Consider the following 16,387-nt stretch of genomic DNA (forward strand, 5'->3'; position numbering starts at 1 on the left):
ACTTATTCATTCAATCTTTTACCTTATATACTACAGACTTTAACATTTCATTTCAGACATATATAGATTTCATTACATCTTGTCATCGACAAGAAAATAATCCCATACGTCTTTGAAGCACTGATGATGCTTTGACGCCATAGACCGCTTGCCGCCCCTATATCACATATCACTTGCACACTGTCTCACTGCACCAATGTGTTCTTCCGCGCAATATTATTTGTAATCGGTTTATTTCGCGTCATGAAACGTATAACGCACGGTTAGCAAATAATAATTCAACCCTGCATCCTAGAAATTATTATTTTACTAATACGACATTTATTAAAATGTTACACTCGTGTTTCCTCGTTATGGCGATGTGTGGATCTAGTTTCTCTCAAAAATGAGTTCCACCCATTTCGCCATTTTATGTTCCATAGCAGCTTTGTTGTGAAGAGAAGCCAGTCTGAACTATAAGCAACGGCACATTTAATGCCAATTAAAATCTAGCTAGCTGTTAGAGATTGTAGCGAGGTTAGTTGGTTAACCAGCTAAACTGACGTTATACACGGACCACTGCTAGATCTTTATTAAGCGTTGTACGGGAAATCAAAGATTAGGGTTACGTAGCTTACCTGGCAACGTGTTTGCTAGTCAAAGATTGCTCGTCGCACATTTTTCTGTGAAACTGTAGTCTATCAGAAGACACGTTGACGACCACAGTGCAAGACACGAAGACTGAGGAGATGGCGACCTCAGTGGGAAACGTGGCTGACAGCACAGGTTGGTTGATTTTATTTAGCCAACGTTCCATGGAAAGTAAGCTGTGAAGACTTAACTCGATCGCATTTAGCTAGCTAGCTAACTAGCTAAATGCGATCGAGCTGGCGGCTAGCAAGTCATGTTATCTAACGTTGATTAAAATGAGTGGAGCAAATGTAACGTTAATAGGCTTTAAGCACTTTTATATTTTGCGTCACATTTGACGCCTAAAGTGTTAAACACGATGACCTTTGCAACGTAGGCCCAGTTTCTGCCTATCCTTGTTTCAGTCTCGGGCTAATGGTAACGTTAACGCAAGTTAGCATAACGTTAGCTAGCTAACTGGTAGCAGGTTGTAACTTACCATTAATGGATCTCTTAATAGTTTACGAGTGACAATTTAACGATTACGGGCAAGTGTATAAAGGTTGTATCAACGTTAAACCGAACTGTACACCGGTATGTAACGTTTTTGGAAAGGGTTTTGCATAAAATTGGTTTGTAGTGTAGCTAACGTCTGTTAACATGTAACTAGCTTACGTTGTATTGTGTTGCTCACTGAGTGAGCAGAGAAAATGGCTTCCTCTGTTAAAAATGTCACCATCTTTGGGTCTGCGTTCCCTTTACCTCTGAGGTCGGAACTGGGTATTACGTCACACCCGAATTGATCGCGTTCCAGTTACAAATCGGAAAAACGGGTAGGGAGACTCTAGCCAGGTTAGCCATTTTTAGCAATACCACTGGCTAACAATGAATTATGTGATATTTTACACGTTCAAACACCGTAGCAATGTGTCAACAGTGTGTACTGCTGATTGAGACAGAAGTACCAAAAGTATTTATACAGATTACACTACTGTTGATGCTCGGAGCAGCCATGTTGGATTGTTAGGTCAGGTTTGGTTCGGTTCTCCCGAGTTTCCGAGTGGAATGTTCGACTTCTTTGGACATTTCCTACTGGGAACTCAGCAATTACGACTTCCCAGCTATATATAACTGTTTACTCTCATGGCAAGCGACACTGCGAGGGCTCTGCAGCGGCCTGCTGTTAAAATGGATATACAGACATTGCTGTCTGGCGCAGATGCACACTGTTAATGACTGTTTTGTATTGTTATCCTAAAGGTGCTCAGTGGGTCTTATATCTGATTGTGTTCTTTAATAACAGCACTTTGCCTGACTGTGGATTCGTGCATTATGACTGGACGCTTTATGTAACCAATCTTTACATACAAGCATCATGAATGGATGCACCTGATCTACTGCGATCTTAGTGTATGCTCTGGCATTATGGCATCAGTTTGCAGGCGTGTGTATCCAATGTACACCAGTTGGAATGTCCTCAAACCATTAGACATCCTCCCCTTCCACACACTTAGAACAAGGCATGATTGCCACACCCTGAATAATTTGACCTCAAGTGACACTGTAGGTCATGGTTTCTTCTATTTTGGCCCAGAGCCTTTTGATAAAATATGAATGTGAATCATCATCAGTATTTACAACCCCACATTATCTGCTATGTTAAAGCCTCTGAACAACCACACAGGTGTTATCTGCTTAGGTTGAAGGTGGGCCAGAGCTTTGATGGGTATTTATTACGTCACAAATCTTTATCTACCGATAAGAATACAGGTGTAATTTGTCCTGCATTTACAGGTGAAACAAAGCTTACAGGAGGAAGATGTCAATCAGTCTATACACACTTTCACAGTCCTGGGACCCCCCCTCCTCCCTGTTTTGTTTTTCATCTCATGAATTTATTTTGTTGCCAAATTTTTTTATTACTTTTTGCTACTTTGTCGGTGGAAACCCTGGTTTATTCAGGTGTATGTAAATAGCATCTCATTTCTTTTTTTGTCAATCAGTAAAATGTGTCTAAACTAGGGCTGCACAATATGACGAAAATATATCTAATTGCAATTATCATTTTCAAAGATTGCGATATGATTTACAATATTAGATCATTTTTGTATCATTATTCTCATTTTAATTTATAAATATTAAAAAAAAATTATAGCGAGTTTTGCGAGGATTTGTACCAAACAAATAGTGAGGATATGAGTCTGTAGGATAGGATTTCTAGGCTGCAACCACTCTGCAGCACCACAATACTTAATTCAGAATGGTTTGACATACATTTTGCCTTTAACAAATATTGGGCTCCCCTGCGATTTAGATGTTGCACTAGTCCATATTGCTATTTTGATAAAATTGCGATTAATTGTGCCGCCCTAATCTAAACTGTGCCAGGAACACTGCAACTCTATAAAAACTTTTTGGGGAATTTAGTCAAACTTCGAGGTCTTTCAGCCAAGTGGTCTTGTTTTAAAATCATTCTCACTCTAAAACATTTACGCATACAGTTCTGCTCTTTTGTGAGCAATGCACTTCTAAAAACAACCTTACATTTTTACCATACATTAAAAAAAGAAGTTAAAAGCTTTATTGAACATTTTTTTATCCAATCGTGACCCCAACAGTTAAAATCGAAATGTAAAATTCCTAAAGATTAGTCGTGATTAATCTCAGTGCTCTTTTGTTTTGTTGTTGAAATTAAAATCCAACAACAGACAACATTAGCTTTGTCGCTTCATTTATTTTTTGTTTTCATTTGTCTGCTTTCATTTCTTCCATCACCTCTAACATGTTGTTTCCCCCCTCCTTGGGATGTGTTGGTGCTCCAGAACCGACAAAACGTATGCTTTCCTTCCAAGGGTTGGCTGAGCTGGCGCACCGGGAGTATCAGTCCGGGGACTTTGAGGCAGCTGAGCGACACTGCATGCAGCTATGGAGACAGGAGCCTGATAACACAGGCGTGCTGCTGCTCCTGTCCTCCATCCACTTCCAGTGCCGAAGACTCGACAGGTGAGGTGTGGGGGGGTGGGTTGCTGATTCAATGCACACTGAGCGTGTGCCGTGGAAGTAGCACAGAATAATGAGTCATCTGTGACTTTCAGTGCACGCCGCGGTTCTGGGGAGTCGAGTGCAACAACCGAGCGGTCTTCTGGAAATCCTGTTGCTCAATTTAATATAGTCTCACTCTGTCCCCTCATGATTCTAACACCGTTTTGGTGGTGGACATACCCTTGCTTTGCAGGTGCCATGGTGAAGGTTTCGGGTCTTGTGAGTTGCAGGTTTAAATGTTCAATCTTGTTTACTCTTTTCTTGCAATGTCAGCAGTGTACTCTAAAGCAATTTCAACTTGGTTTCAATTATAATTGTCATTTCAATTTAGTGTCATACTACTGTCAAATAAAGCAAAAAAAGGGATTAAGAAAAATGATTACTTGATAAGCTTTAATAATTACAGTTTGGTTGGTGATCTTTCATTGTTCATTAAGTACAAATATTCAAAAGTAGCTAGTAAAGCATGGACACTGTGACCATCAAAGCGAAAAATGTTCGTAAAAAATCGTCGTATATGCACCACAGCTTAATTTGGAGCCTACTGCCAGCATGATGATTACTTTGCATTATGGATACTCAAATAATGGATTCTGTAAGAATAGAAGTTGGTGTGTTTATATTGTGTCATGTATTAATGTTTTCTACATGTTTTAAGGATATTCATCTCAATGTTCCATTTAAATATTTACCTCCTATGCCTAAAACAAATTTCTCCTTTTCACCACTTGCACCATGCTGCTGCCTCTACACGAGGCATTGCGCCAACACTGCCAGCCACTTCCTTCAGGTTTGTGACCATTCTGTACCCATTCTGGCCCTACAGGTCTGCTCACTTCAGCACCTTGGCCATCAAACAGAACCCAATGTTGGCGGAGGCATACTCCAACCTGGGGAACGTCTACAAGGAGCGTGGACAACTGCAGGAGGCCATAGAGCATTATCGCCATGCTCTGAGACTGAAACCAGATTTTATTGATGGATACATCAACTTGGCAGCTGCTTTGGTGGCTGCAGGGGACATGGAGGGAGCAGTGCAGGCTTATGTGTCTGCATTACAGTACAACCCTGTAAGTGACATGCCATTTGTTGAAAGAGTAACTTAACACTAGGTTGAAAAGCAGTGTTCAAGGTGAAAAGTTAAAACACTTCAGAAACGGCAAAGACAAGATTTTCAGGGTCTGCTAAGTTACTCTTTAATTTGACAGCAAACCATATTTGCTTCAAAGGCAAACCTATTTGTAGTCAACACATTGATCTGCGGTTTATTGTAGCAGTAAAATTAAAATGCTTGTTGTTGTTTTTCCCGCCAGGATCTTTATTGTGTGCGTAGTGACTTGGGCAACTTGCTTAAAGCCCTTGGGCGTTTGGAAGAGGCTAAGGTATGTTACAGCGCGTTGGCATTTGTATATTTGTGTTTGTTTGTTGTAGGTTTTTTTTTTTTTTTTTGTACATACATTTTTGTTTTAAGTGTCCTCCCACTAAGGCCATAGTTATTGTTCCTTTCCCCCCTTTGACATTTTAAGCCAAATTTTAAGTCCTTTCCTACAACCCCCTCGGCCAAGTGAAGGACTGGACATGGTAGCTTTTTCTCATTTCTCAGAGTTGCAGGAAGCTTCTTGCCCCTAACTTTTTAAAGACCTTTTGAAGGTACTGCAATTAATCAACACCCGTATGAGCCAACACATTTTTCTGTGTTTTTAAAAAAAAAATAATCATAGTACACAGATTTTCTGTTGATTACTTTTTAGACGGCTCCATCTATTTTGTTTTTCAGTATAGTATTTATCACTTTTGTCCCCATTTTGTATCACTTAGTCCCAATGTCCTTTTGCTTTACCCCGACCTTTTACCAGAGGTCAGCCCCTTGCCATTCAGGAAGAAAGGCTGGAATTTTTAAATCGAAACATTTGATCTATATTATCATTTTTGAACCTCAGCCCATGCATTTTCATATAGATTTTGGAGGGAAAATGCTGGCTCGGTCTTTGAAGAATATATGAACTGATGAGAAGCTAGTTTATTTTTGCAGTGCAAAAGATAAGATGGTTTCTAACCTAACCACTACACTCCCATATTTATCAATTGTCCAATGACAAGCTTTTGGTCTCCGCTTGCTGTCAGTACAGTTGCTGCCAGTGTGGGTTACACTCCCCTTTGTCATTAAAGACTATATAACGGGGCTCCCGGGGTTGGGTCAAATCTGGAGATGTGGAGTAGTCTCAGTGGTTACAGGCCATCTTATTTCGTGCTAGAGGGGGGTAAAGGAGTGGGGAGGAGCATCAGGGAGTCACAAGCTCCCCTGCTCTGTCGCTCCACCCCCCGCGCGCTTGCTAAGGATTGGTGGAGTGTGCACGCTGAGAGCTGCCTTCCTGACCCCAACTGTGCTTTTCATGCACACATGCATGAGTTCTTCTTTTTGACTATGGTTGATAATGAAAGTTGTACCCAGCTGGCTATTTATTCTGATATCCACTGCTGTTGAATAGTGTGTTAAACTGTGTGGGTTTAAGAGAGCTCATTCTCAAGTGCCTTAAAATGGGTCAAGTGTCGTCAGGCAGACAGCTCACAATCTGTACTCCACCACCTGCGCCAGATGCTGGGTTAGAAAGACAGGCCCGCGCAGCAACAGCGATGACTTCTTTATTTCAGAGCTTTCGGAGGCTTCTAGATACAATAATTGCACCACAGACTTTTCTCCCCACCCATTGGCCAGGATTCAAGAAAGCAGGCCAGGATAAAGAAATTCAAGATTTGAAAATATTTCATGAAAATGCTAAAAGATCGAAAGAAAATGATTAATACTTCTTCCCTTTTCCTTCGAATATGTAATACTATTCCCAACGAAATGGGATCAGTTCATTTAGCCAAGATCAAGCCAGTAACTGCCCTCCTGTAGTTTGATATGAAAACTGAATTGATGGACAGCTGGAAACTGACCTAAACCTATATTTTACTGATAAACTGAACATATCAAAGCCTTTCTTCCCTCCCAGTCACCCTTAAAGCATTTTTTTTTTTATTATTTTCTTTGAAATGAAACATTCATTGCATGAATGAAGTATAGTCTATGTTGTGATTTTGGAAGAACCTGTTTTATTTCCATATTAAAAAAGAATGTATTGTTTAAAGACTTTTACTAACGATCTTGTTTTCTGATTTTGTCTCTTTTGGTTTTTCCACAACTGATATTGTTATTTAGAAGGTTTCAGGTGGGTGACACTATTCCTGCGTAGGTGCCTGGCGGAAAGGAACACTAGGGCAGCCTCAGTCCTCTCCTCTTCTTCCAGCCAGCTGCGGCCACCACTCTGACAAAGTCCAAAAATATGGTAACGGGTTTGTAACTGACAACAAAAGAAAAACCACCTCACTTCATGCTCCTCTGTCTTGTGGCTGCCTTTGAAGAGCAAAAGAAAAAAAGTAGCAAAACAATTTACAGTAAGCATTTCTGACAATATGCTATACTAATTACCCAATTCTGTATTAAGTAAAAAGAAACTAGGATTTGGAAGCAATAATCGTGAAAATCAAGTAAGAACCCTCTAACTCTTACATGTTGTTTATTTTTCCTGTTTTGTTTTTCCTTCTTTATTTGGAGTTGCAGCGTTCTGATGATGCAGATAATGCGCTGTGAGTCTGCAGTAGCGCAGGGGCTGCGCAGCGATATCCTCCAAGCGGAAAGCGCAAGCATGCGACCCACACCCCCTCACTCCCTTTGGCCTGTTGGTTGCGGACCTCTCCCCACTCACAACCAGCCTCGCTCCCGAATGCCCCTAAATCTCAGACATAATTGGCTTTTGAAAAACCCTTATCTCACGTACAGTAAAACCTTCTTGCTAATTCAAATGAAAAATGGCTTATTGCATATTGGCTGTTTGTTTCCAAATGCCCCGGTCTTAAAATCCCAGTGTAGCCACGGTTTGACCCCTCAATGACTCCCTTTATTCTGAGATACTTTATGGGTGCTGAGTGTGTGCCAGTCTGGTGTTTCAGGTATTCTGCCAGGGGTTGTTGGTCTGCAGCTGTCTTACCTGGCCATTCAGCGAGCGCAGCAGCGAAGTAATGACCATTGCCAGGAGCATGGTCACGCGAACAGCATTATATGGAGCATTGTGGTGGTGGCGGCAATAGACACACACCACACGCTCGCGTTTGTTGCGCACGCATTACAGGGACCATCACTTGCACGAACTGTCAATCATCCTAGGTTGTAAGATATGCCCATATGAAATACATATTCATGCAGATATTTGGAGATTTTTAGATCTTAATATCATATTTAGTACCTTGGGTTATAACTAATCAGTGTGTGAAATTATTAGAGATCAGCAGACTGTACCTGATGTGGGGACCACTACATTTGGTGTGAATGTGGTCATAACTGAAGGATGAGGGCATACGTGTGGGTGTTGGTTGGATCCGCGCAGCGTAGGAAAAAGCAATGCAGCTTAGCGCGGCAGACTTGTGCGCATGCGAGCCCATGCTGCAGACTCACTTTTTGCCGTGATGGAGAATAGTCACTAATTTTGATTTCTCTGCCCTTTTTGTTTTTTCTTACTTTTATTCTCAATCTTCTATTTGTTTTTATTTTACAAACCCCTGTCCTCCCCTCTACACACTATACCTCTCCCATTCTACTTCTTCTCCTCCTTTCCTATGGTTTTTCATTTTGAACCCATTGAAGGCTTGTTACCTGAAAGCCATTGAGACTCAGCCCAACTTTGCAGTGGCTTGGAGCAACCTGGGCTGTGTGTTCAATGCCCAAGGAGAGATATGGCTGGCCATACACCATTTTGAAAAGGTCAGTTGCCTAATCACATTTTTCAATTCTACTACTTTCTGTCTTGGTATATTACTTTGTTGTCCCATGTTTTTAAGCTTGGGTTTACATTTTTAGGCAGTGACTCTGGACCCAAATTTCCTTGACGCATACATCAATTTAGGAAATGTCTTGAAGGAAGCCCGCATCTTTGACAGGTGAGTCCAAATCATGACATAGACAGTATGATACTCCCTTCATACATTAATGTCTACTCTTTTGTCTTTTTAAAAGCACTGCCCTACCACACCCTATGTGGAATTTCAAATGAGTCAAGAACTTTGTCTAGGCAGGGCAGATTTATTCCACCTTCATAACTGCCATCACAGTCATGGCTGTAACTGCTTAAATGGTGGTTTTATTTTATATACAGTGTGCTCCAGTAGTTTTAAAATTGTGTAAAATGTGACCAATTTCTCAATTACACTGTTAATGGCTTGTGAGAAGTTATTTTAAAAGAAAGGGGACCAACTCCAATTTCGAATTATGCAAAAGCTTGATCTTGGGCTTAAATGGAAATCCACATCTTGTCTTATGTTTCCAGAGCTGTGGCTGGATACCTAAGAGCCCTGAGTCTTAGCCCCAACCATGCGGTTGTCCATGGAAACCTGGCCTGTGTCTACTACGAGCAAGGCCTCATTGACCTGGCTATCGACACCTACCGTCGTGCTATTGAATTGCAGCCCCACTTCCCCGATGCCTACTGCAATTTGGCAAATGCCCTGAAGGAGAAAGGCAATGTAAGGCAGCGTTTTGTGCATCCCCAGTCAAGACCATCTTAAATACCAACATTTTGTGTAGTTGTTTGGTCTCTTTGAGTCCGTAAGCATTTACTGAATTTAACTTATAAAATGCCAATGTCTTTCCCAGGTGTCTGAAGCAGAAGAGTGCTACAACACAGCCTTGCGTTTGTGTCCAACCCATGCAGACTCTCTTAACAACTTGGCCAATATCAAGCGTGAGCAGGGCAACATTGAGGAGGCCGTCCAGCTCTATAGGAAAGCACTAGAGGTGAGTTTAGGAGTTAACTGATATTTTCTGCTATGAAAAGGTCCATTTAACAAGACTATCATGATTGTGGTAAATGAGCATGGCATTTCTAATCTTCTTGCTGACCCTTTTTGTTTTTCATCAGGTGTTCCCGGAGTTTGCAGCAGCTCACTCTAACCTTGCTAGTGTCCTGCAGCAACAGGGAAAACTCCAGGAGGCCCTTATGCACTACAAGGAGGCAATCAGGTTTGTAAATCTACGCTACAGGTACCTGCTGACTTAGTTTGTATTAGTGTGATATTGTTGTACAGTAGTCAAAGCAAAACCTTCAATACACCTCATAATATTGGTATGAGGCCACAACACTCAGATATTCCATCACTCAACTGACGCAGAATTTTTTTTTTTTTTTAAACAGACATACTATAGCCTAATTGAGTATTATTATTATTTTTTATTATATATGTTAAAACAGTTTTTCTGTTTGGTTTTTAGAATCAGCCCCACATTTGCTGATGCCTACTCAAACATGGGCAATACACTGAAGGAAATGCAAGATGTACAGGGAGCACTGCAATGCTACACCCGTGCCATCCAGATCAACCCTGCATTTGCTGATGCTCACAGCAATTTGGCCTCTATCCACAAGGTAGGAATTATTCTTAATTTTAACTTTGGTATTATTCCCTTATTGTTTGCTGTTATGATTACTGATTGTGTTCAGAATTATGCCACATCACTAGGGCTTTACCTAGCCAGGGTCGACCCAACAGCTCTAACTGCAATGACATTGCAGTAATTGTCTCTCAATAACACTCAAATTATATTTGTACCTATCTCTAAACCTTTTGAATTGGTCAATAATGGTGTACTGACTAATGGGTTAATGCTAGTTAAAATTATGTATGTAGGTTTTCTGTTTCATGAAACTGATAATGAACTTTTGGCTCACTAAAGGGATAATTGCAATATTAGAGAACGTGTTTTGATAGCTTTTGTGGCGTCGCATGCAGATAACGAACACGTGTATATATGGATTACCACCTGTTTATATGCTGTTTATTTGTTTTTGTGCATTTTGGTTTTGTAGTCTAAACTTTTTTTTCTTGACCATTAGGATTCTGGAAACATCCCAGAGGCCATTGCATCTTATCGCACAGCCTTGAAACTCAAGCCGGACTTCCCTGATGCTTACTGCAATTTGGCACATTGCCTACAGGTTTGTTTATATGGCAATACATATATTTGTCATATTTACAGTACATACGATAGTTACTTGTTTTGCTTCTGTTGAATTAGAAGTTTATTTTCTAACTTCTCTCATTCTTGTCACTCTCCCAGATTGTGTGTGACTGGACAGATTATGATGAGCGGATGAAGAAGCTTGTGAGCATTGTGGCTGACCAGCTGGATAAGAACCGCTTGCCTTCAGTGCACCCACACCACAGCATGCTGTATCCACTCTCTCACGGATTCCGCAAAGCCATTGCTGAACGCCACGGAAACCTTTGCCTGGACAAGGTACACGCACTGATCAAAGCAAGTAAACTTTCATTCATTTTTTGGGGGGGGATGGAAGGTGGCTGGTGATGGCAGTGGCTGTCTGCAGGGATATGGGGAAGGTAAGGGATGGGCAAGATACTGGATGTATTTAACTTTGTAGAAAAGAGGTGAAAGGTGGTGGTGAATGGGTTGCTTTTGCAGGGATGGGGGTATGGTTTAGGTTGGACATGATTTTAGATGAATCTGTGGTTGTTTATGGTTGAGTATAAATGTGTGTAAACATATCTGCATATGAATGCATAATCTGTAGGCAATGTGACACCATTTTGGTATCAGAAGTGTTGTGGTTTCCTTCTGTAGTCCATTTGCAGTCAAAGTAATATTGACAAATCACATTTGAGCGGGCTTTGGTTGCATGCAGGTAAAAGGTCCGTGTGGAGAGTAAAAGAGGCGTACGACGGAACCCCAATAACTATTGGCTTGGCTGCCCCCCCCCCCCCCAGAGGCTAAAACGTTCTCAGACTGATTGCCAATGGGTTCTGAGATTGCAGTGTGTGTAACTATCCTGGCTACCCTGCTGTAGCTGTATTCTTACACACTATTGCTAATTCCACAGATCAATGCACTGCACAAACCTGCTTTTGAGCATCCGAAGGATCTGAAGGCCAGCGGTGGACGTCTGCGTGTTGGCTACGTCAGCTCTGACTTTGGCAACCATCCTACTTCCCATCTGATGCAGTCCATTCCTGGAATGCACAATCCTGAAAAATTTGAGGTAGGTGATTGTTCAATTCTAGAATTTACAAACTTGACCTGACAAGTGTATATAATGCATATTACTAATGTATGGTCTTGCCAGTAAATTATACAAGGGGTTGACTGTAATAGTCTAAAATTGTATTTATACTTATTTTCTCCAAGGTTTTCTGCTATGCGCTGAGCCCTGATGATAGTACCAACTTTCGTGTGAAAGTGGTAGCAGAGGCTCATCATTTCACAGACCTCTCACAGGTACCTGTTATGACCTAGAGTTAAATGTTCATCACTATTTATCTGATTAGTGTGTTTTAGAGTGTCTAATAACCTTATGGATGTACATTTTAACTGGCTGGTCTTCACAAAACCATTTTCACTGAAGCTGTCTGGTACCTTTCTCCTTCAGATTCCTTGCAATGGCAAGGCAGCTGATCGTATTCACCAGGATGGAGTCCACATTCTGGTCAACATGAACGGATACACCAAGGGAGCCCGAAATGAGCTGTTTGCCCTCCGCCCTGCCCCCATTCAGGTGAGTGCTGCATGCGATTTGTGATAGTTCTGACACAGATTTGTATATCTGGGTAAACGTCACCTGTGCAAATAAATAACTGCATTAATCTGATCTTTGATCTCAACAGACTATGTGGCTGGGTTACCCTGGAACCAGTGGGGCTCCCTTCATGGACTACATCATCTCTGACAAGGAGACATCCCCTTTGGAAGTAGCTGAGCAGTATTCTGAAAAACTGGCTTACATGCCCCATACTTTCTTTATTGGAGACCACGCCAACATGTTCCCTCACCTCAAGGTTTGTCCGTCCTCACATTCTTGCCATTTGTTTCTATGTGTCTTGTTTTACAAAATAAAATCAACAGGAAACACTGAAGTACTGTGTGTGTGTGTGTGTGTGTGTGTGTGTGTGTAACATTTTTCTTTTTTGATCCACAGAAAAAGGCTGTGATTGATTTCAAATCTAATGGACACATCTTTGACAACCGCATCGTGCTTAATGGTATTGATCTGAAGGCCTACTTGGACAGTCTGCCAGATGTGAAAGTGATCAAGGTGATTTAAGAGAATTTCCGAACCAAATTGTTTTAGTGTTTTATTGACAAACCAGTGAATTTAGTACAAATGGTGAACTATAGTTACGTTTTGGAACCTCTAGATGGCAGTATTTGACTATTTGTTTGTTATATTGTTCAACAGCTGAACAAAACAATAAATCACTGTCCTTAACCTTGGCCAATATCTGCAGATTCAGAAAAGATTTTCGTGTTTTAAAATCATTAAAATATGTCAAATGAACCATGCAGTCAAACATATCATGTTGACTGATTTGCCATTGAACCATAGTCGAGTATTCAAGCTGAAACTGTTCTGTGTGACCAGATGAAGTGTGACAACAACCAGGAAGCTGCTGGGGACACAAATGGAGCTCTGTCCATGCCAGTAATCCCCATGAACACAGCAGCTGAAGCAATCATCAACATGATCAACCAAGGCCAAATCCAGGTCACAATCAATGGCTTTACTGTCAGCAATGGCCTGGCCACCACACAGGTATGTCAATCTTGGCCCCACTTGTCCATGTAAGTGAGGGGTATATCATGGGGTACAAAACCTCTACAAATGCAGAAACCGGCAAGGGCAGCCATTTACTTTAGCTTGCTACTTTTCCAGATCTTTTCAGCAAAAGAGGTTGTTGTCTCTGAGACTGGGTCCTTACAGGTATGATGTCTTCATGAAAGTAAGGTGGAAACACAGGGCTGTTGGCGAGGGAAATGGTGGCACTGTGGATTGGCTGTAGAATAAATAATACTTTCTTGGCTTTCCAGACAGCATGTTATCAACAGTAAGCTCAGTACCATCCAAGTGGCTCAAGCGGTCGACCTGTCACACTTAATAACTCTTCAGGATGAAACCATTGAGGCCACTCCGTCTCTTAAGCAATACGGTTTTGTCCACCATTTTAGATCAACAACAAAGCTGCCACAGGAGAGGAGGTGCCACGCACAATCGTTGTGACAACCCGCTCCCAGTATGGTCTCCCAGAGGACTCCATTGTCTACTGCAACTTTAACCAGCTGTATAAGATTGACCCCCCTACTCTTCAGATGTGGGCTAATGTAAGTTGGATAGACTTGGGTATGTCATTTCTTTGAGTGTTCTTTTGTGTGGAAAATCTGCTTTAAAACTACCCTCTCCCTGCAGATTCTAAAGCGTGTGCCCAACAGCGTTCTGTGGCTTCTTCGCTTCCCTGCTGTCGGCGAGCCCAACATCCAGCAGTATGCCCAGAACATGGGTGTGCCTGGGTCTCGCATCATCTTTTCTCCTGTGGCCCCCAAGGAGGAGCATGTGAGAAGGGGCCAGCTGGCTGATGTGTGCCTCGACACACCTCTGTGCAATGGTCACACCACAGGCATGGATGTTCTCTGGGCTGGAACACCCATGGTCACCATGCCAGGTAAGGGAACTAGAGTATCAAGGGACAGATTTAAAGCCGTTGATTGCTAATTGAATATGTTTTCGTCAATATAACTACAGTACTACAGGAAAATACAACCATTTTACATATTAAAAAATGTCTGATTTCTTGTGATAAAATAACTAGTATATGAAGAACAGATTTCAAGTGAAGGCTGCTTTTTAATTGCAAAACCTCGTTGTAAAGGTGAGACCCTTGCCTCCCGCGTGGCTGCCTCACAACTCAACTGTCTGGGCTGCCCTGAGCTAATAGCCCAGAGTCGTCAGGACTATGAGGACATAGCAGTCAAACTGGGCTCTGACATGGAATAGTAAGTAGAATTTGATCTGACTTCTTTTGAAAAATGTTATTAAACTCTGAAGTCTGACCTCTTTGTCTCCTTTTAGCCTGAAGATGGTTAGAGCACGTGTTTGGAAGCAGCGAATCTGCAGCCCTCTTTTCAACACCAAGCAGTACACAATTGATCTGGAGAGGCTCTATCTGCAGATGTGGGAGCACCATAGCAATGGCAAAAAGCCAGAACCCCTGGTCAAAATCCACTCGGTAGAGACCAGCGAGAGTGCCTGAACAGGAAGCACGATGATTTATTTTCCCTTGGACCCCAAACATTTTCCCCCCCCCCCCCTCCCCGCCTTTTTTTCTTCTTCTTCTTTTTACCATTATCAGCACCCCTGCTTGGAATGGTCAGTGTCCACTCCAGCTCTCTCCTTCAATGATTGTCTCCATCACACTCATTTACTAATAATGGGACTCTTTTGTAAAAGAGCCAACAGATGTACACATTTTCCCCCATCACATCCGTTGTTTCATCACACATCTGCATTCCTGAGCCAGATGGAGCCTGAGACTTTCAGGCACCTCATCTGAGACTCTTGTCCTAAAACACAGTATATCTGTTGAGCATGAGAGGATTGTGAATGCCCTGCTACCCCTACAGTACTTGGATCCATGGATTTTTTATTTTTTTTTTCTCCTGTCGGTGTGTGTGCAGGACTAACTGCAGCTTGTGGAGAGAATGCCCAGCCGTCAGTACTTGTTGATCTATTTATAAATGGATTGAGAGTGTTGTTTCAAAAGGACAATGTTGCGGCATGGAAATTGTAACTGACTTGAGTTTCATCAGCTTTAAAATGCAATTGTAAAACTTAGATTTCAACTGCTCTTTAGTTTGTCTTCAGCTGTTATTAAATTACTGCAATGAATAGATGTTAAAGTTTTGAGGAATATGGTCTAGATGAATACTTCATCCCATCGCCAGATGCTAACTTTTATTCATTTTGTGATCAATTAAGGAATATGTTCAGTGGCTGCTGTCCTGTTTGATGTCACACGTTGCTTGTAAAGATGATTAGACAAAATTGGACAAAGGAGCTTCTTTTCATTGGTAAGGGCCTAATTTTCAGTTTAGATGACGGAGCTGTTCACAAATTGATCTTGTTTTTTAATCGCTCAAACCAGGAATGGCCTAGGTAAGTATTTTCTAAGGGTTTTTTGTTTTTGTATTGTCCGTCAACTGCTTTCAATGATGCCGCGAGGTTCTAAATATAATTTAAAAAAAATAAAGGGATGGCAAAACTCTGTACTGTCTATTGCACTCACTTGATTAAGTTGTTGGTATAAACAAATTTAGACAACGAGCATAGGATTACTGTGTACATGTTTTTATTGTTTTGGTCTATTCTAATAAAGATCAATCTGCTATGCCTAACCGTGTTGGTCACCATAGTGGGTTGCCAGCTGTGTTATCCATGGTGACCAAGGTACTTCAACTGCTGTTTGTTTTTCTTACTCTCAAACATGTTGGTAGTCAGTGAAATAGAAAAGACCACTGATGGAGCATGTGTATTCATATAATATAGAAATATCACAATGCCAAAGTTATGAATAAAAGTCCTGTGTCAAAATTAAGTCAGCATAATGTGCTCATTGTTGAAAAAGTACAGTATTGTGCCTGTTGAGCTTATAACATACTGTTGGGTAATGTCATACATTTTTCGTATCTTTTCTATATAGTATATAGAAGTAGTAGTAGTAGTATAAAGTATAGCGTAGCATTAAATAGAAATACTGTTAAAGTTTAAGTAACGTAAAGTTACCTCAAAAAACATGACACTAAATACATCCCTGGCCTGCACTCGACTCAAATGTACGGCCGTCTAAAAGAGATAAGAGATTG

At 41.3% G+C, this 16,387-nt stretch overlaps 1 protein-coding gene across 5 annotated transcripts; it reads left to right on the forward strand.

Moving 5' to 3' along the window:
- Window positions 1-411: 411 nt before the first annotated feature.
- Window positions 412-15,791, forward strand: LOC144524542 (UDP-N-acetylglucosamine--peptide N-acetylglucosaminyltransferase 110 kDa subunit). 5 transcript variants are annotated; one of them, XM_078260867.1, is made up of 22 exons: window positions 412-765; window positions 3,432-3,612; window positions 4,478-4,721; window positions 4,965-5,033; window positions 8,336-8,452; window positions 8,549-8,628; window positions 9,015-9,210; window positions 9,341-9,481; window positions 9,606-9,706; window positions 9,956-10,109; window positions 10,578-10,679; window positions 10,802-10,999; window positions 11,580-11,738; window positions 11,885-11,974; window positions 12,126-12,251; window positions 12,361-12,531; window positions 12,672-12,788; window positions 13,116-13,286; window positions 13,700-13,852; window positions 13,938-14,190; window positions 14,398-14,521; window positions 14,598-15,791. In XM_078260867.1, the coding sequence occupies exons 1-22, from the start codon at window positions 729-731 to the stop codon at window positions 14,776-14,778; spliced, it is 3,165 nt and encodes a 1,054-aa protein (XP_078116993.1). In that variant the 5' UTR covers window positions 412-728; the 3' UTR covers window positions 14,779-15,791. The 5 variants fall into 5 exon arrangements, with proteins under 5 accessions (XP_078116993.1, XP_078116994.1, XP_078116995.1 ...); XM_078260868.1 differs by having other exon boundaries at window positions 10,802-10,981; XM_078260869.1 differs by having other exon boundaries at window positions 3,462-3,612.
- The last annotated feature ends 596 nt before the right edge of the window (window positions 15,792-16,387 follow it).

Source organism: Sander vitreus, chromosome 10 (assembly GCF_031162955.1).
Source record: "Sander vitreus isolate 19-12246 chromosome 10, sanVit1, whole genome shotgun sequence".
NCBI lineage: Eukaryota > Metazoa > Chordata > Actinopteri > Perciformes > Percidae > Sander > Sander vitreus.